The sequence below is a fragment of the Lytechinus pictus genome, chromosome 8 (assembly GCF_037042905.1).
Source record: "Lytechinus pictus isolate F3 Inbred chromosome 8, Lp3.0, whole genome shotgun sequence".
NCBI classification, from domain to species: domain Eukaryota; kingdom Metazoa; phylum Echinodermata; class Echinoidea; order Temnopleuroida; family Toxopneustidae; genus Lytechinus; species Lytechinus pictus.
The window spans coordinates 23,171,339-23,192,753 of NC_087252.1; the positions used below are offsets into that span (position 1 = coordinate 23,171,339).

Here is a 21,415-nt window from a genome sequence, read left to right on the forward strand (position 1 = left end):
TTTGTAAGATGGGGCCCTGGATAGTCCTCATTCCGTCATGGTAAAGCTGATTTAGGTGGGAGATTGTAAAAAGTACCCCCCCCCAAATGACTATAATTTTTTGCCAGCTGTGAATCAAGTGTAAGTCCAAGACATCTGCTGATGGCTTTTATTTTTAAATGAAAAAATGGCTCCGTACTGAGGAACAACCTTCCCCGTAGTATCAATCAAATAACAGAATTTGACAATAATAATATATATAATAATATTCCGCAATTATATAGCGCTTAATACATCGGAACGACGTCTCTAAGCGCTTTACAGACATATTATTACCCCGGTCATCGGATCCTTGCATGCCCGCATACAATGTATGCACCTTCTCCACTCCCTGGGGAGCATTCCAACAAGAGTTCCAAGACTCAATTGCTAGGCATACTACATATAGGCTTTCACATCCTACCGGGTACCCATTTAACACCTGGGTGGAGAGTGGCAAAGTGTGGATTAACGCCTTGCCAAAGGACGCTAGGCCATGGTGGGATTCGAACACACGACCCTCTGATTACAAGGCGAGAGTCAGAACCGCTACACCACGACGCTTCCACATAACATAACATAAAATTCATTTAAATGCAAGCTATCAATTACGAATTCATATATCAAATCACATAAAGATTATTGTATGATATGCAAATAATGAATGTTCATGAGTGCAATGGACAGAATACTTCATGAGGTGAAAGATGAAATGATCCAGCCGAGTTGAATGGATCATTCATTTCATCTTTCACCGAATGAAGTATTAAGTCCATTGCACGAATGGAGAGAACATTCATTATTTGGTTTATATATGACACCTAAAAATGGATTCTTTTTCATATGAAATTTATGAATTTCGATGCAAAATATGGTCATGCAGTGGGAGCTCGGTCTGCAGATTATTGCATACATACGACATGCAAGCTTCAAACACGAGTGGTTGTGTGGTGCCCGCTGCGCCGTCTTGGCACACGCGTGCAATGGACAAAATCGTAAGGATCCAGAATTGAACGATGAATGGATCCAAAATTGCACGGTTGATGACGTCATTGTAAAATGGGCAGAATGATCGATATCAAGCAACCAATCAAATGACAAGGATCTGTCAAGGTGTCATATAATTATTGTTATCCCACCGCTGCCACCATGAATCAATATTGTGTATATGGCTATGGTGAAGGCTGACAGATGAGACTGGAGATACTTGTTATAGAGCGTATGTACATGGTGACTTTAATCACGTAGGTCAAGCGGCCATGGTTGCAAGTTGTAAGTGTGTAGATATATCAGATATCGATATCGTATATCGCAACAATTATATGCGTTTCTGAAAAATATGCACATAACAACTAGAGGGGAAAAATAGAATTTGCCAGACCAACCTTGGATAAAGAATTTCCCCTACACTTTCTAAAAGCCTGAAATATATCTCGTATAATTTTGACTCATGTTATATCCATACTATATTAACAAAATATATAGAAATGAATAAAGAATTAATGAATGTTGCCAATTTAATGAGCAAAATAAGTTAATAATTTTTGACCTCACGAAAGGTTGTGTGCACTCACTGTTTGGATCAATGGCTGAAGCATGGATCAGGAGCCCTTCTCCATGTGCGTGCGGTCCACAGTGGAATTCAAGCCAAGCCTCGTTGCTTTGGACGACGTACTGTCTCGGCTCGTGGTTGTGCTGGAATTCAGCGACGATCGTGTCATGGTCGCTGTGGTCGAGGCCTGTTCCAATCGAAAGGAACGATTGCAATACAAGCTGGATGGAGTAGAACTGGAAACGCACCCAATATCCGTCCGGAACAGTGACTTCCCAGCCGATGTAGCACTGCGGTTCGTAGCGGTCCGGATAGCCTGGGGAAGTGAAGTTTGCAGTCTCTCCCAAACCAATGGTGATGCTTTCTGTGAATATATTAAAAAGCAGAGTCAATTAACCAATGAAATCTATCATACCCTCATAGTATTCTAATTTCATAGGAAAATTAATTTTGAACAAATTGTTCATTGCAATTTGCTCTAGATGAATGAGGGGACAGTGGCTCGGTCTCCATAAAAGTCTAAGTTACAAACACTGCAGTGAGAATATCACCCTGCATGCCAAAATTTTACAATTCACAAAAGTTTTGATACTACTGGAATTATTGCCAAATTTTAAGTCGTCAAAGTTTAATTAAGTCACAGCTTCATTTCTTATGCTTGGGCTGTACACATGTAGATGCCACAAATGTGCACATAGCCATATTAGACCGTAATCTCACTGTTTATGCTGATCAAGTAATTAATCTATTATAGCCGAGAGGGAAGAGGGGCTTAGGACCTAAGACTTGTCAGTGATACTTGATTACTCCTAGGTCCACATTTCATACTATATTCATAAACTATATCCATACTGTATCCATAAACTTTGAAAGTTATGACAGCAATTTAATAATTACCTCCAACATGGCAAAAGTTCATTGACCTTAAATGACCTTTGACCTTGGTCATGTGACCTGAACTCACACAGGATGTTCAGTGATACTTGATTACTCTGTCCAAGTTTTATGAACTACAACAATACACTTTCAAAGTTGTGATGGTAATTCAACAAAACCCCCCAACTTGGCCAAAGTTCATTGACCATAAATGACTTTTGACCTTAGTCATGTGACCTGAAACTCACACAGGATGTTTAGTGATACTTGATTACTTTTATGTCCAAGTTATATGAATCAGATCCATAAATTTTCAAAGTTATGATGGTAATTCAACAAATACCCCCAACTTGGTCAAAGTTTATTGACCCTAAATGACCTTTGACCTTAATCATGTGACTTGAAACTCGGGCAGGATATTTAGTAATACTTGATTAACCTTATGGTCAAGTTTCATGAACTAGGTCCATATACCTTTGAAGTTATGACAAAATTTCAAAAACTTAACCTTAGGTTAAGATTTTGATTCCCCCAACATGGTCTAAGTTCATTGACCCTAAATGACCTTTGACCTTAGTCAAGTGACCTGAAACTCGGGCAGGATGTTCAATAATACTTTATATATCTTATATTAAAGTTTCATGAACTAGGTCCATATACTTTCTAAGTTATGCTGTCGTTTAAAAAACTGGATTGATGTTGACGCTGCCGTCGGAAATGTGGCGCCTATTGTCTCTCTCTCTGCTATGCAGGTGAGACAAAAACCTAATTTTTGTCTTTGGTGTGGCATATAGGTATCATGTTATAATTCGAGTGCCCCCCCCACCAGCAAAGGTCTTGGATACCGGAGACTGGGGTTTGATTCCCACTTGGTGCGCTAGAGCTCTTTGGCAAGGCACTTATCCTCATTACCAGGTCCCTAGGAGAGGATCTTTCATTCTCTGGTTGCTTGCTTGTTTAGAAGCATTCATGCTTTCATAGAAATCAGATGGGTGTTTCACATAGTTAAGAGCGGCTTTAAGAGGTGGCGCGATATCTCAGTCGGTAGAGCGGGGGTTTCATAGTCCAGTGACTGGGATTCGATTCCCAAATGGTGCGCAAGTGCCCTTTGGTAAGGCATTTAAATCCTCACTACCTGGTCCCTCGGAGAGGACCTTAAGCCGTAGGTCCAATGATTGCTTGCTTACAAGCATTGATGCTTTCTTAGCAATCACGTGAAAAAAAAATAACCACCAATCTATCTATCTATCTATCTATCTATCTATCTATCTATAAGAACAACTGGTGATCCTTTCTTGTGGGAAATGGTAAACACCAAAACATTCATTGATGATCATTTAGCGCGTAAGAAAAGTTCACCAGTCATTCTTAAAGTTGCTCTTAACTTACAAACAACTTTATGACATGTCCCCCCAGGTCAAAAATCACCACCATGACCTACCAATAGTTCCTACAGTACCGCATTCCATTTCATCACCGTTATCAAAGCAGTCGTTGAATCCATCACAACGCCAGTAATTTGGTATGCAGGCTTCGTTAGAACACCTAAAGAAGTTAACTCCGCAATCTCCAGAAATAGCTGTAAAAAAATGACCAAAAAATCAACACAATCTTGCGTCTACAGGGCCCAATTCATAGAGCTTGTTAGAATCACAAGCTCGCAATAATTCTTAAAAGCTACTGAAATCCTTCAACACTATTGGCTGGTAGAAAATTTGTTAAAGAAATCGTCCTTTTTTATTAGTTTTCCCCTCATATTCTCACGTATCATGCAGTCTCCAATTTGCAATTTCAATATTGCCTTGCTTGCTTGTTTTTTCGATCAAAGTAGTACTAATTTATCATTAATGATTTATTCCTTCTTGTCGAATGATATCATATTTTGTGAGATATATGACAAATAAACCAAACTGGAACCGAAAGATTCTTACGACAATCGATCTCGTCTTCGCCATATTCACAGTCTGCTACATGGTTGCATTCCTCTGTAAAAAAGATGCACTGTGAGCTGTTGTAACATTCAAAGAAAAATGAAGAGCCGCCACAGCCAGTAAAAGCTGCAAGAGATTGAAAAAAAAGGGGGGGGGAAGATATGACAATTATTACTAAGTGATGTTAGATTTAGACTGATAAAAACATTATTTTGGGGCCTATGATAACAAACTTTGCTTTCAACTCACATGTAGGCCCCTCCATTCTTCACTGGTATAATTGTGTACAATTGCTTTGTCATAGGAACCATTTATTTCATATCATTATGCCTTATAATTGTGTCAACCATTACGATGCTTGTGAATTATGGATATAAACTGAAACTGAACCCGAAAAGGGATACAAGTGCAATTCAGGGGCCGGCATCATCAGCGGTTTTATATAAGCTTATGAAATATCATAATGATAACTTTGGCAATAAGGTAACAATGTGTACCGTATCAGTTCCCAGCAGCCAATCAACATCTAGGTTTTCATGGCGATATGGTAAAGGTAATTGAGAGTCTTTATGTAACAGCGAAATATTTTCACGATTAGGACTTATTGCACAAAGCGACAAATGGGAGGGGCCTGGTTGGAATTACAAGCCAGCGAGTTCACTGCTGTAACATCATCCCTAATTTTCCTTACATGATTTGTCTTCCCAAGCAAAAATAGGGTTCCCAGCTTTTCAAGAATTCCCTGATTTTGCAAGGATGAAGTTTAAAAATTCCCTGATAATTATTTAAACCCATTCCCAGTTTCGCATGTTTTCTACATATAAGTTATTGCAGTGAATTACATGTACATGTATTTTCAGTATAAAAACAATAATGTAAAACTAATTAGTACCACCATAACAAGTCATTCAATGGATGTTGTTTTGATATGCAACAAAATATAACAGAGTCTGACTGACTACCATGCTGTAGACTATTGGGCTGATCAAAATTCCCTGATTTTCCCCTCATTTGAGGCATTTTCCCTGATTTGAGTTATTTTTTATCAAATTCCCTGATTTTTCCCTGACTGGTAAAAAGTATAAAAAAAATTTTCCCTCATGGGCTGGGAACCCTGAAAAATATCTTCCTTGGCCCCCGTCTTACAAAGAGTTGCGATTGATCAGATAAACCTCAGCTATGGACATTTTTTATAGATAAGATTTGTGTTCATACACTCATCATTTTCATGAAAATTCAGTGTGCTTCTCTTAGTTTGCAAATGCAGGCATGAAAATTGGGTATGAAAAAAAAAGCTGAAAGGATTTTGGAAATGTCGTTGACAAGACGGTGTGCGAAGCCCACCGGGCAAGCGGCTTGCCGCTCGCTGCTAACGGGTGGGGTCCAGGGGCAACGCCCCGGTTGGGGTCCAGGGGGCAACGCCCCCTAAAGCTCCTGGGTTTTATCAATTTTACAACTCCAAAAACCTGTTTGAGTTGAATGATTGTAATGAAGTATTTATATGGATTTTTCGTCCAAAATTCAATAAAAAAAAACTAAAAAATAGCAATAGCACTTCCCTGGTTTATCAAGTTTCCTGATCACTTCAAGCAGGTTGTACGAAGAATTGTCGGGTCCTCTCACCTCCACCTCTAACCAACTCCATCGCCACATATTAGCAAGTCCACGGTCAATTTCATGAACATCTTTTGAAAGTCTATCCACAACATCTGTGCGGTCACAAGTTAGTCCCCCACAAAATGCCATTTTTCTTGATTCTTGATTTCCAGCAAATTAATATTCGCGAATTATAAATGCGTCATGAAAATTCCATGTCACGTCACAAATCTCTGCGAGCACATTCAGCTTCTTTAACGGTCTTCCACCGGTCCGATATGATATGCGCGCCCGGTCGCTCCATGCCCAGCGCGCCGGGTTGCCCCCAGCGATTGCAAGCACACCACCGCTGCAATGCATGCACAGAAACGTAAAACACACCGCGAAATACACGTGTAGAGTTGAGATGTGCTAGATAAGAGATTCCTGCGCAATCGTTGTAAAGGCCGAACGTCATATAACACGTAAGATATGCTAAAACATTTTAGCGCTAAAAATCGGAAATTAAAACGCGGATTTTAGGAGTAAAAAAAATGGAAATTCAGCAAACAAAAAACGCGGAAATCCGCGGAGAATTTTCATGCCTGCAAATGACATCATACAAATTTCCAGGAAAAAAAATGATGACATTGATGGATTTCCATATAGTTGAGACTGATCAGATCACTCACAACTCTTTGTATGGCGAGTCCATGGGAGGAGGGGGGGGGGGTGTAGGCCACAAAGCATAGAAACAAGTACATCCTAAGGTCATATTATGAATTTGTTTCCAAGATCACTTTTGATATATCGCTTCCAAGACTTCTTGCAACATTCAGTTAGCTAGCCGGGTTCTAACTGAATCAGCATAGTGGGAGCCCGTTTAAGAAGCCACTGGGAACGGGGGGAGGGGTGTATATGTAGGTCAGAAAGCATTGAAAAGAGTACTCACGGCAGCCTGCTTCATCGCTGTTATCGCCACAGTCATCAAGGCCATCACACTGCCAATCCTCGCGGATGCAATTCGAGTTATTGCATGTGAAGTGATGGTCCTCACACTGTCCATCTGAATTATTCAAGATATCATTCACGATTTAAAATAATTCATAATTTCAAACCATTGCATCATATGCCCGAGATACAGACCTGCTAACCTTCTACAACAACAAAAAAAGCATTCTTAGAAGGAAAAAAAGTATTTTTTTGACAAAATAGAGTATTTTTAAAAATTTGTCTCAACGTAAGAATTGCCATACTATTGTAGTTAGATTGGTGAAAAAACATGTGAAATGACTCTACTTTAAAACTTGATAATTCACCCTTTTAAACATGTGCTCGTAGGCAAGAATATACTTGTTCCTTTCAAGCAACAGGTTACTGGCCCGACAGTGATTTTTACCGGTTTGGGACTGTCGGACCAGCGCTAGTGTCATGCGCTGTGTATAATACATACTCCATGATCAGAAATTGGAAAAAAAAGTAACAAATCATACAAAAAAAGTATTGGTGCATTCATAGCAAAAAAAAGGAACAAATACTCTAAAAAGGAAACAGTTGGCATGTCTGGAGATAATACTGTCCACCTAAAAATACGAACAATGACATTCACGGTATGAGAATTTTAACCCATGGCTGAGATAATTGTCACACTGTCTACAAGAAAATATCCACAAAAATCTTTACCGACTAATCATTTTAACCCATTTGTAAAAAAAAAGTCAAATCTCATGGCAGCAGCTTTTATTCTTAAAATGGGGAACAATATAGGTGTCTCTTATTACTGCATTTCATGTTGAAGGTTGAAGAAATAATAAGGGGGGGGGGGAATGGGGGAAAAATATGCTGCAAAAATGCCTTAAAGAGTCCTGCAGGGGAGTGTTTCATCAACATTTTCATCCGACAAGTTGTCAGATCTGACATCTTTCTCTGATGTTGATTGGCTGAGAGGTACTGTTACTATGGTAACTGTCTGATAAAATGTGACTTGTCGGATAAAACGTCCGACAAGTCCTTTCATGAAACGGCCCCCTGGAAATCTAATACAGTGCCCCTGAAATTCCTTTAGGGTCTATATAAAGTGTAATACAACGTAGCAAAATTGAGCCCGCGAGCTCAAAAAGTCGCCCGGAACTAAATAATTGTCTTTTTTCCCTGGAAAGGACGATATCAGCCCTATTCAAAGTATGAAGTTAAACCATCATCATCATTTCCACCATCACCACCACCACCACCATCATCTTATCATCATCATCACCATCATCATCATTGTTATTATAATATCAAGTGTTGGTTTGTTTGACTTTCATTTGTCAATACTTAACTGATACTTAAATAATTCGTATTCATCCATTCTGCTTGTAATATGATAAAATTAATACATGTTTCGGTTTGTCATATTTTGAAGCATTTTTTTGCTTACAATGGCAATCCATCTTCTGCTACTGATTTATGCTCCATGATATATGCCTGATTTATTGTCAAAATTTATTTTTTATATTTATGATAGATTATATTGTAACATAGAAGAAAAATGAATAAATCAAATCAAATCAAATGAAAGGTGCTTTACCGACTGGTGCTTGGCAGAAGTATTCATCACTGGCATCTCCACAATCTTGGAAGTTATCACACTCCCAAATAAGAGGAATGCAAACTCCAGTGAGGTGACATTGGAACTCATCATTGTAACAGGGTGGATGAGTAAAATCTGGATCATGGAAGACAGAACAATGTCAAGGGTCAAGGTGTGTGTCTGATTGTTGGTAAAAGGTGCAAGATAACGTCAAAGGTAGAAAGTTTACCTTCGAATGTACGAAAAAGGTGGAAGGAGAAGTACAAGTGGAAATTTTGGGAAATATGGAAGAAAATGTTAAATGTCAAAGATCATGTCTAAATGTTGAAAAGGAGGAAGACAATGTCAAAGTTCAAAGTTCATGTATGAAAATTGGAGATGATGAAAGACAATGGCAAAGGTAAAGGTTCAAGTCTAAATTTGGGGAAAGATGTCAGAGGTCAAATTTCATGTACAAGAAAAGGTACGTGCAAAGCAATGAAAAGGACAGAAGTTCATGTCCGAATTTTTGAAAAAAAAGTGGAAAAGAAGAAGTAAAGTAATTAAGCAAAGCCTAACTGAAAATTAGACAAAATGATAAATGGGATAAATGTCAAATTAATTTGATGCTACATGGAAGTGGATCACAATTTACAATAAATGTGAAATAGAATTTTAAGCGCTCTACTTTTATTATTTATGCTGTTTTGACATTATGGTAGATTATATATATACTGTACATGTCTATATGTAAGCAGGCAGCTACTTATTAACAGGTCTCTGCTGTCTTGTGAGAGATACATAGACAATAGAAAACACAAGACGATATGACATTGCTGAAAACCACAAATTTATTCAGCCAAGCATTTGGCTTTACGCCTTCTTCATGGGTTCTGGATCTTTGGCTGGTGTGTATAAATACAACAGCCAAAGATCCAGAGTAGTAAGTGGATTCTGGGTAGACTGCCCCCTGGAGTCGGAACTTTGTCCGCATCAGTACTCACCCGTTGGGTCTACATCTTCTAACCCTAAGAAATATCCGGCTAATGCTATGTAGTTCTTTGCGTGAAACTCGATATATATCTCATTGGTAATTGAAATGAATTCTGGGGGAGTGGTCGATTGATGGGTGTATGCCAGGAAGAGGTTGTTGAAGTCCTGAGTGTCGTTCCCATGCCCAAAGGCCAGGAAAGTGTCGATGGCGAGATTGACGTCGTAGAAAATCACACGGATCACTCGGCTGGGATCGGTGCGGACTATTATCGCGTAATAATCATTTGGTTCGTACACACCCGGGTAGTTTACTGATGTAATATTTATGCCATTCTGATTCAGATAGATGTATTCTGAAAATAAAATAGAATGGGGAAAAAATTAATTGCTTTATTTTACAGAAAATGGACATCATTCTATTTTTGGAGGGAAAAAAGTGATAAGATTTTTTCATAAGATAATAATAATAGTAATGATAATAACAATAATTACAAAATAATAATAATATCAATAATAATAATAACAATAATCATAATAATGATAATAATACTAATAATGATAATAATAATGGGCATTTGTACAGCATAATCTATCTGCTGCTGCATTCATCTTCATTTGCCGTAAAAAGTATTAACTCATAACACATCAAAAACAGGCTTGATAAAGATGGAAATTAAAAGCACATCAATAAAATAATGATCACAAGGAGATGCTTATACAATAAATCTTACACATTCCTATAGCAAGAAAATGCTAAGAGCCCAGGCCTCTGGTATAGAAAGTATAAAACTTAATGCCAATGGCAGGGCAAACAAAACTACATATATAAGAAATAATACAGGACAATAGATAGGACAGAGAAGGAAGAAAAAGAAAGATAGGAAAGATAGGAAAGATAATGGAAGAAACGAAGTAGGAAAGATAATGGAAGAAAGAAAGAAAGAAAGAAGGAAAGATAGACGAAGACTTTTCCAAGGCGCATTAACAATATTACCCCGGCTTTAGCTCGAGCTGCCATCCAGAGCTCAATGCAATCAAAGAATTCATCTACCAGGTAGCCATTTACCTCACCTGGGTTAAGTGCAGCACAATGTGGGTAAATTTCTTGCTGAAGGAAAACACGCCATGACTTGGAATCAAACCCATGACCCTCAGATCGCAAGACAAGAGTAAGAACCACTAGACCACGACAACCAAACAAAGATTTCCAAAGAGATCTTTACAAATTAAGTCTTACCTGTATTGTTGAGTGTTCCGCAGTTGAGTTCATCGTCAACGCCCCCAATGCAATCCAGAAAGAAGTCACAACGCTTAGTCCCATGTATGCATTGTTGGAGGGGGCATTCAAACATTGTCTCCCCACACGCTGTAAGGCAACAAGACCATACATATTCAGGGCCCTGTCCACGGAGGATTAGTCTATTGTTACTGGGGGTGCTGAGCATTGTCACAGCACCCCCAGTAACAATAGATAATCCTCCGTAGCCATGTCCATGTACATATTCCACAATCATTTCATCTTTCCTTTGAACTGTAGCTCCCCAAACATCTACTGAAGAATCCCCAACACTTTCCTAATTTACATGTAAGATTGTCACAATGAGTAATAATTATTGTTATTTGAATTAAATAGTATAAAATGGTTTGTTCATGTGTGTACAATCTCCACTCCAGGGGAGTATTCCATCAATGAGCAGTCAAGTGGCTCTAATTGCCAAGCAAGCAATATTGATATCTGTTTCATAATGAGTTATACCCACCAATATATGACTTACTTGGGTAGAACATTTCATTCAGTGTATGCGCAATCTCCACTCCCAGTGGATTATTCCATCAATGAGCAGTCAAGTGGCTCTAATTGCCAAGCAAGCAATATTGATGTCTGTTTCATAATGAGTAATACCCATCAATATATGACTTACTTGGATAGAACATTTCATTTCAGTGTATGCGCAATCTCCACTCTCAAGGGGAGTATTCCATCAATGAGCAGTAAAGTTGCTATAATTGCAAAGCAAACAGCGGCCCGTTTTATAAAGCTGTTCGTAAGTTAAGAGCGACTTTAAGAACGACTGGTGAACCTTTCTAACGCGCTAAACCATCGCCATTGAATATACCATTTACCACAAAAAAGGATCACCAGTCGTTCTTAAAGTTGCTCTTAACTTACCAACAGCTTTATGAAACACCCACCGGCAGTGACGTTCGCATGTTAATTATCACTACACAATTAATATTTCGCCTACTAAGATAAAAATTTTCATTCTGTGTATGCGCAACCTCCACTCCTTGGGGAGTATTCCAACAATGAAGGGTCAATTTGCTGTAATTGCTGTAATTAACATTGACGTTTGCATATTAATAAGTACTGCTCAATTAATAATGACTAACTTGGACATAATGTTTCATCGGCACTAGTATACGGACATTCAATATAACAGTTGCATCTATAATTGGAATGGATGCAGGCTCCCGAAGGGCTTTCCTGAGTTGCCCATTGTTTTGTGAAAGATGAAGTGTGAGAATCGGTAATGAAAGGCTGCTTGGGGGTATTACAACTATGGATGGTAAATTTTCTGTAACTGCTTCGCCGAGAACATTGACGTTTGCATATCAATGAGTATTACAATTAATGACTCACTTGGACATGACGTTTCATCGGCAGTAGAATATGGACATTCAAAATAACCGTTGCATCTATAATTGGAATGGATGCAGGCTCCCGATGGGCATCGGAATTCTGTTTCAAATGTTCCGCACGCACCTGAGGTGAAAGAATAACAATAAATGATTATACAAAAGATTCATATAGCGCTCTTTCGATCTTGGTTAGATGCTAAAGACATTTCAGAGAAAATCAACGACCCCAACAACATAAAAACATACATTTCAGGTAAAAAAATTTAAAATGGATAAATATAAAGATATAAAAAAACATATTTCAGGTTAAAAATTTAACAATGGATGAATATAGAGGTCTGTCAAAATAATAATTACAACATTTATATAGCGCTTAATACAAATGTTTTTAAGCGCTGCATAAAATTACCCCGGCTTTAGCATGGCTACCCTGATAGGGCGCTCAAGCATTCCAGGAATTCCTCGGTACCCATTTACCACACTCGGGTAAAGAGTGGCAAATGTAGATAAACGCCTTGCCAAAGGACGGGAGGGTTGCAGCGGGATTTGAACCCAGGACCTTCTGGTTCAAAGTCCAGAGACTTATCCACTGAGCCATAACGCCTCTACAAAATGATCTTATACAGGTTAGTGTTCAGGTCGCCCCTACATCCGCTACATTTTCTTTTCATTTCTTTCATATTTGTACCATTTTCATTGCTTATACTGTGATTTAAACTCTTTTGTTATTGTATCATATTATACTTGTTCATATGTTTGTATGTGTTTAAAGCATGTCAAATAAATGAATTTAATTGAATTGATTATTGCTGATGTTTGGAGTTTCAAATACTGTGGATGGATAATCCACTGAAAACTTTTTTCTTCTTTCTGCTTGTCAAATTTTTCCTCAGGAAAATGTGCCCCCCCCCTTTTGGAATATCCTGGATCCGCCCCTGAGATAATCCACTAGTAATTACATAATCCTCATTTTTCTGAGCTTATTTTGAGAACCTCTCTGATCAGGGGGATGTGATTATGGCTGTCAATAACAGAAAATTGCCATTTTAATTTACCAATCACTAAAGGAATAGCTCTCCGTATTCATTATACAGTCAGATGGAAACGATTGACATTTGAAAATGATGGCATTTTAAGTAAGGCAACCAACTTGCCAAAATTTTAAGAAATATTGATAGTTTAACAGTATCCATTACATGTGGCTCTTTGTGAAATATCTTTAACACCACATACAATTTATTTATGTATTTATTTAGTTACAAAATATTCACATGAATTACAAAACGAAATGTTTAGAAATAAGCCAGTTTGGGCTTCCATTCTACGCACAATCAGAAGAAGGTCATTCGGACTAAAAGTGACATGGTGGTTTAATATCTAATGAGATAAGTACCAACTTTGATGCCTTGATTATTCATATATTCTTTTGAATTGTGTTTTTTATTAGATCCACAAACATCAACAATGCCTCCACTAGTGACTGGTATTTCACAGTTGGCCAAGTACATTGTTATAGCAACTTGATAATGCATTCAGAGTAAAAATGCAAAAAATACTTTCATAGAGTGTTCATTCTAGTTATCTAGTCTATACAATTTCTTCATCCTGCTATGTAAGGCATGCTTACATGATATCTTGCTTTGAAGTCTGCCTATCATAATGTAAAAAATGAAAGGTCATTTGACCAAAATTGCCTATGAGGTAATACCGGACTGGTCTATTGCAGTATCACAGACCAACATATTCAACATATTCCGACAGTGGAAGAGCCGTGGTGTAGTGGTTTTGACTCTCGCCTTGTAAACAGAGGGTCGAATGTTCGAATCCCACCGCGGTCTAGTGTCCTTTGGCAAGGCGTACATCCACACTTTGCCACTCTCGACCCAGGTGCTAAATGGGTACCCGGTAGGATGCGAAAGATATTGTATGTTTGATTTTGCCAGCGCCATAATGAGGCTGCGATGAATGCAAGGAATGCTCCCCAGGGAGTGGAAATTGTGCACTTTTCGTGCAGGAGTGAAATGAATCCAATGACCGGGGTAATAATATGCTGTAACGCGCTTTGAGCCATTCTGGGAAAAGGGCTTTATAAAAATTGGATAGTATTATCATTATTATTCATATCAAGAATATTATGCTGGAGATTATCTATTTATGTACCTTGTCAAAAGTCTCTGGCACATCTTTTAGCAGGAATCACGCTACAAAGGCACTTTGTATGTTTTCATAGCGGCTTCCCCAAATTACCCATTATTTTGTGTATGATGAAGCATGAGAATTGGTAATAAAAGGTTTGATACATGGCTCCAACTTTTGACATGGTATATTACAGTCAGTCCGCAAGCCCTGAAAAAGTAGCTTCTTTTATCCAAGTGATATTCATGACAAGAGGGTTTTTGCATAGTTAATGAGCTTGGTGCGAACCAAAACACCTCTTTTTATTCGGCCATTGCTGCTCTAAATATTGACCAAATTTCATGTTTTTGGTATCTTTGTAAAGAAGAAGAATCATTCTTTTAGGTCATGTGTTTGGATTTTTAAAAGAATGTTGTAATATAGGAAAAACTTTTGATCTAAAACATGAAACAAAATTTTTTTTTTCATGCAACAAAAGTTGTTCTTTTCACACTTAATTTCTGTTTGGGCACAAATGATTTTTAAATCATGATAAAGCTGAAGATCTAAGCTTTAATATGATATAATTTTTATAAAAAGATGTATTTTAGATGGGTCAGCAGCCAGCTTTTCATAGGCCAAGTACATTTTGCAGCTCAAAAACAAGAATACTGCGCTCTGATTGGTCATACAGACCACACACCCACGCAAATTCCAATGTTCCCCACACTGGGCCTCTGCAAGGTCACACTCACCATGTGGTAATCTCTTCAAATTACCCGCGCCTGTTTGTTTTGAAAACAGTATTCAGCCAATCAGAACTCTTGATTTTATGTTACTCAGAAATTTCAGAAATCTCGTCTTGCATCTTGATGGAAATAACTGGCTGCTGACCCATCTAAAAGATGCCACATATCAAGAGTGACATTGTAAGAAAGTATAGAGTTTGAGCTTTCTGATGATATAAATAATGTTGGTGCCTAAAACACAAAATGTTGCACAATTTGCAAGTGAAAACAGAGGAAGAAAATTCTGTTTTATGCATCTTTTCAGGTAAAAAATTCACTTATTTATCAAAATATTTCATTCAAAAGAAATGACCAATATAAAAGGGTAATATTTACTCTTGCCCATGGTACAAAAATAATCAATATTACTCAAGGAGAAAGTGGTTAAATTCTTTGAGAAAGAAAGTCTCACAATTCACAAGATTTTGCAGGGACATGAATTCAGCCACGAGAGGACTTGGATAAATCTTGCTCATTTGCTCATTAACACAGGGGCTTGCGGACTGACTGATTAAAGCCATTAACATCACATTGATAAATCAACATTTAACATATACATATTATACTTACTGTGATCAAAGTTTGAACAGTTGACACGTCCCAAGTGATCAAATTCGTCCTCATTATTAGAACAGTCTTTGAAGCCATCGCATTGATAATGAGATGGGATACAGTGATGATCGTTGCACTCAAATTCCGCGGCTGTACAGGCCGTATAGTTGTGAGCTAGAGTGGGGCATGGAAGAAATGTGGTAAATCTATACAGTAAAACAGTCACTGCAACAACAATGTTTTTTCTTTCAATAATTTCTATTTATATTACCTCACTAAACATAAATAATCATAATACATTTATTAAAAAAACAAGAAAGAAAGAAAAAATCTGGGTGGTAAGAGGGGGGATACATGGTTTCAAAGTTACAATAAACCTTTCGTAAGTGTATATCAGACCCAAAACTGCTAGAAAACGTTATTTCCTGTACAAATCCAATGCAAATTCTGTATGTAGCCAAAATTTATAAATGCATCATTTTTTTTTACATTTACTGATTAAAAGGAATTATTTAGGCTTTTATTACTAAAAAAATGTTGCCAAGGATTTCCATGGAAAAATAATTTAAAAAGCAGGACAAACAAAGAAATACGTAAGAAATTTAATAAGCAGTAAAATACATATGAATTACAAAATACATGTACATACAATTATACAAATAGTAAAAAAGAGTGCACAGCCTCCAAATTAGTATTATTGGAGCTATAAGTTTTACAGCCAAAATATAATTTTACGCATTAATTAGCATAACTAATTAAATATAAATAAAGCCCCCCGGGCTATGCCATTTCAAAATAGCCCAGGGTATGAACGGTTCAAGGGAAATTTTTTGGGTTCAAGCCCACCCTTGGACGTTGGGGCTCTGTTCATGTAAATCGCATGCAGAAAAAGTCTTGATATCAAGCACTTAACCCACTGCCTACTGGAACCGGGAGGACCCAGTATTAAGTCTATGAAAATTACAGAATTGAGTAGTCAGCGGGTTAATAGCTAGGCCACACCTACTTGTAATATCGGTTGGTCTAATGGTAATAGAGAATCCTCGAGCTGACCCAGCTCCACAGTGATACGAGATCCAGGCGGTGCTATCAGGGAGGACAATCTCTCTTGGGGCTGTCCCGATGTGATAGACGGCATAGCGACTGGTGTCGTTGTCAGCGTCGTCCCCGGTACCCATCTGAAGCCATGCCTCGGGAGGTATCGCAAAGACATTGACGGTGAGATGAATAGCATAGCCGTCGGGAACATTGACAATCCATTCGACATAGCACAGCGCGTCGTGGGTGTCGATGTTAGGATAGCCAGGGGACTGGATGGTGCGCTCTTCACCAATGCCAAGAGTGATGTATTCTGTTAAGAAAACCAAACACATATTCAATTCAATTTATTAATCTATGATATACATATAAACATTTCCTCTACTGGTTCAACATGTGATCAATCTGGAAAAGAACTGCTTGAAAATGGGGAAACTCTGTGTGGAAACAAAAAAAAATCACACAGCGAATCACAAGCAACCTATGCATCACCTGTACCTCCATAAAAAAAAAACCTTTCATAACATCTTCCAATGTTATGGTGGCAGCGGTGGGATCGAAACCCAAGACATTGAAATGACCGGTGCCTCAAACCAGTGAATTTTGTATAAAAAGAGACCTTGCTTACCAGTGTTTTCAATGGTTCCACAGCTATCCTCATCTACCTCATTCCAGCAGTCGTTATCTGCATCGCAAACATAGTAGTCTGGAATGCAGACCCCTTCACTGCAATTGAAGTACCCTTCGCCACAGTCTGAATGAAGGAAAATAATAACATTTACATACTAGGAGTGTGTTTCACAAAGACTTTACCCAATGACTACCGAAGTCTTAAGTTCCCATAGGCTTTGTATAGGGACCAGCAGGTTCCAACAGGCAATGGGTTAATCCTTATTTAAAGGGATCGTTTAACTTTGTGAGCAGCTGATTTAAAAAATTCTCAAACTGAGTCGAAACGTGCGTATGAGTGCCTGTATTTGTCCTCAAAAACCCTGAAACAGACCACAATATAGGATGAAAAACTCTAATTTAGATAGCAAGTAGCAATTTATTAGCCTGATTTTGAGAACCGTCTAGTAGACGGGTTCAGCTTATGACCAATTTTCTCCAATTCAAAAAGTCCGTTGGCTATTTTGACTGCCTTCTGTTGTGTGTATCTCCTATACACACACTATTAGCTGCACTGTACATTCAGTGTATACCTTGTACACACTGTATGTAGGTCATGCTGTGTTCATCTAGAATTAATGTGTTGTGGTGCACAGATTCCCTGTATACACATAGTCATTGAAACCAACTCCCAATTATTTCAAACTTTGGTTTACATCTCCAAGGTTTTAAAATTGATCCTGTAAATATAATACTTTGAAACTTTTGGGATGGTATTTTTACACTATAAGCCTAATGTTTAGCCCATTTTCAGGAACCAAAAGGAGAATTTTTTTAATCAGAACAAAGTGAAATGATCACTTTAAATGACAACTTTTATTACTATGCTGCCACACAATATTTTTCGAGCGCACTTCTCACTGAATTTTTACTTTCAAGTCTTGTACATATTTTGAGATCAAAATTTACGTCACACGGGTACGCGATTCCGACATAGTGCAACATTTTTTAATTGCATGTCATACCTCAAATTGCTTGATTTCAGGTGCAAAGGCAATGCAAATAGTTTTTTTTTCAAACCAAAAATCTTAATTTCATGAGCAATTTTACATTTTCTGTTTTAAACAAATTCATTTTATGCCATTTAAAATTGCAAAAGAGTTCTTGAAAAATTCATCAGAAAAAACCCAGACATCTCAGAGCCAAATCTGAGATGGAGGGAGGGGGGGGGATCAGAGTTAAAAGTTAAAGTTTGGTTATAAAAACCCAGGTTTATTTAATATGGTGAAATTTACGATCATAAACTTACCAAAGCAATCTCTTTCGTCTTCGCCTAAGTCACAGTCAGGATAGTAATCACAAGCCCAGTAGGATGGGATACATGTTTCGGTAGCTTGACACGCAAACTCAAAGATAGAACATATAAAACCTGGAAGAACAAAAGCATATTTTTCTTAATAACTTTCCAACATGCTCCCCAGGGAGTGGAAAAAGTGTGTGCAGGCACGCCAGAACCTAATCAGTAGTTTGATGCATTAGAATTTATTTAAATACAATACACACTCCTCTTCATTAATTAATTTGCCAAGACACAGGACGTGTGCTTATCAACATAATATTCGTTTTATAGGTCCGAAAAAGAGAAACAATTTATCTAAAGACATCAGAAATGCACTATCTTTGAATTACTTAACCCTCAATCTCCCGGGGTATTTTGATTCTTGTCAATCCCGGGGGGGGGGGGCCATTATGGCCCCCCCTTAAGATCTTGGCCGCCGATTGCGCGAGCGACGCAAAAATTTGCACACTGGTAGTGTGCGATGTAATCTACAAGGCTGTATGGTAAAATTTTCCAAAATAATGAGATTTTATTTTATATGAATTAATTATGCTAATTTATGCATAAATCATACTTTTTGCTATAATTCACTAAATGAAGCTCCTAGAATGCTAATTTTTGGTAAAAAAATTCTTTGTAGCAATCTTAACAATCGCAATTAAAAAAACTTCGGTTCGGAAATCAATTTCTTATGTATTTTATTGTTTTATGAATTTCTTATGTATTTCTTTGTTTTTTTTCCTTTTTGTTTTTTATTGTTTTTTCAATGGAAATCATTCCAGACTTAGATCTGATCATAAACAAGGTAAAATTAATTCAGTTTAATCAGTAAAAGTAGAAATAATGATACATTTATGAATTTTGGCTAAATACACAATTTGCATTGGATTTGTACATGAAATCACGTTTATGAGCCATTTTGGGTCTGACATGCACTTACATAATGTTGCGTAATGTCGTAACCGTGTACCCGGGCATCACAAATTTGGTCTCAAAATTTGCGCGAGACTTGAAAGTAAAAAGTCAGTGAGCGGCGAGGTCAAAAAAATTTGCGCAGCAGATATATCGCGAAAATTGTCAAGGGGGGGCCATTATGGCCCCCCCCCCGGGAGAATTAGGGTTAAGACAACACTTAATAAGAAAATACTTACATCCGGTCCCTAAATTGATAGATTTGCTTAGTTTCAGTTGTGGGTTGATTGGTTTGACAATTTGTTTAATGTTTCGTCTGATATAATGTATATAAAGTTGCCCTGATTTGTTTTTGTTTTTTTCCCTCGTTATGTAATGTACTTAAGTTTTTTTTCATTATGTCTTTATTGTCTATATATCATGGTGCACACATAACAAGCTCAGCTTACAGAGTTGCTACCTCCATTGTATTGTAAATTTTTTGAAAATGTATTAATGTCTTATCTTTGGAAATAAATGTTGAATTGAATTGAATAATCACTCGATATTACAAGCACTTACAGAAGACTTTCTGGCCTAAGCACTACATGCAATCTACAATGAAAATAGGGTATTTGCAGAAACTTATGAAATGGTATTATACATGTATATGCAAGGCGCTTGACGTTAGATAATTTTTCTAAGTTTGCCAGTCGAGAAATCAGTTCTTGGAAGAAACGATCAGAAGAGGTGGTCTCAGTACAAATTCTTTTGACAAGATAATCACAAATAGAAAGTGTAATCTAAATAAGAGATTCTTTTCCTAATTGACAACAATAACTAAGTTAGTATAAAAAGAACAGAAATACATTTACTTAAAGCTCACAAAGAAGCTGAACTACAATCGTTCCTGACAATTGCCTTTTGGTGTATTTATAAATATATACTTATAAGAAATCAATCAGGAATAGATTGTCATAAATTTAGCTTGAAATACTTACTTGAAAGGGAAATTTCTAAAAGAATCAAAGAAGATATGAACATTGAGAATAATAATAATATAGGATTTGTATAGCGCATGTATCCACCTTGCTAGGTGCTCCTATATTACCCCGGCTAAGCTAGTCTACCGATTCTGGTGTGCACAGCTTTTTGAGGAATTACTTCCTGCCGGTACCCATTTACCTCACCTGGGTCGAGTACAGCACAGTGTAGATGGTCCCTTTTAAAGTCTATGGCCCATATTCTGAAGTCGGGAAAACATGCCATGGCTAGGATTCGAACCCAAGACCCTCTGTTTGAAAGGCAAGAGTCAGAACCACTAGAGACCACGATGCACCCACAGAGAAGAAGTATCACAACCTTCCAAAATGTATATGCCGAAAGTTTTTCTCTTTTTTGAGGTCTCATTTGGTTCAACTTAGACCATGGTCTAACTCTGTGCTAAAATTATGGGAAGCCAAAAGTGTCAAAATTTTTATTAAGTTGCACGTTTCTTATGTTTTCTGTGCTCTTTCCTGATTTATCGATGGTGAAAACAATTAAAAAAACTTCCTACACAATTATGAATGATTTAAGAGCCAAATGAGCTGAAATATTATATCTCTACTGTTAGTGATTTATGTAACAACTGGCTATCCATACCTTCAAACCTAAGTTTAAGTTACACCTGACTTCAGAATACGGGCCATAGACTTTATAAAGAGACCATCCAGTCCCAGTACATAATAGGTTAATACATACCACAATCTTCTTCATCGTCTCCCAACAAACAGTCTACGTATGCATCACATTTCCAGTTCTCAGGAATACATCCCAGTCCACCAATGCACTCATATTCGTCCGGCTGGCATGTCACATCTGTAAAGAGATCAATCTTAATTTTCTGTGGATGCACTTAATCATTTTAGAGGGGAGGGCCACGCCAACAGACAGTTGACTTGAATA

The 21,415-nt window shown here is 37.6% G+C and overlaps 1 protein-coding gene across 2 annotated transcripts in view; it reads right to left on the reverse strand.

The window, feature by feature from the left end:
• Positions 1 to 21,415, reverse strand: part of LOC129266996 (uncharacterized) — a 125,633-nt gene that overhangs the window by 12,234 nt on the left and 91,984 nt on the right. For both annotated transcript variants that reach the window (XM_064103802.1, XM_064103803.1), the window contains 13 exons: positions 21,212 to 21,328; positions 18,548 to 18,667; positions 17,258 to 17,383; positions 16,598 to 16,942; positions 15,610 to 15,765; positions 12,138 to 12,260; positions 10,734 to 10,862; positions 9,508 to 9,849; positions 8,522 to 8,659; positions 6,905 to 7,018; positions 4,378 to 4,503; positions 3,888 to 4,025; positions 1,593 to 1,934 (listed from right to left, as the gene is read on the reverse strand). In XM_064103802.1, coding sequence (XP_063959872.1) covers positions 1,593 to 1,934; positions 3,888 to 4,025; positions 4,378 to 4,503; positions 6,905 to 7,018; positions 8,522 to 8,659; positions 9,508 to 9,849; positions 10,734 to 10,862; positions 12,138 to 12,260; positions 15,610 to 15,765; positions 16,598 to 16,942; positions 17,258 to 17,383; positions 18,548 to 18,667; positions 21,212 to 21,328 — 2,316 coding nt within the window. The remainder of the gene's footprint in view (positions 1 to 1,592; positions 1,935 to 3,887; positions 4,026 to 4,377; positions 4,504 to 6,904; positions 7,019 to 8,521; positions 8,660 to 9,507; positions 9,850 to 10,733; positions 10,863 to 12,137; positions 12,261 to 15,609; positions 15,766 to 16,597; positions 16,943 to 17,257; positions 17,384 to 18,547; positions 18,668 to 21,211; positions 21,329 to 21,415) is intronic.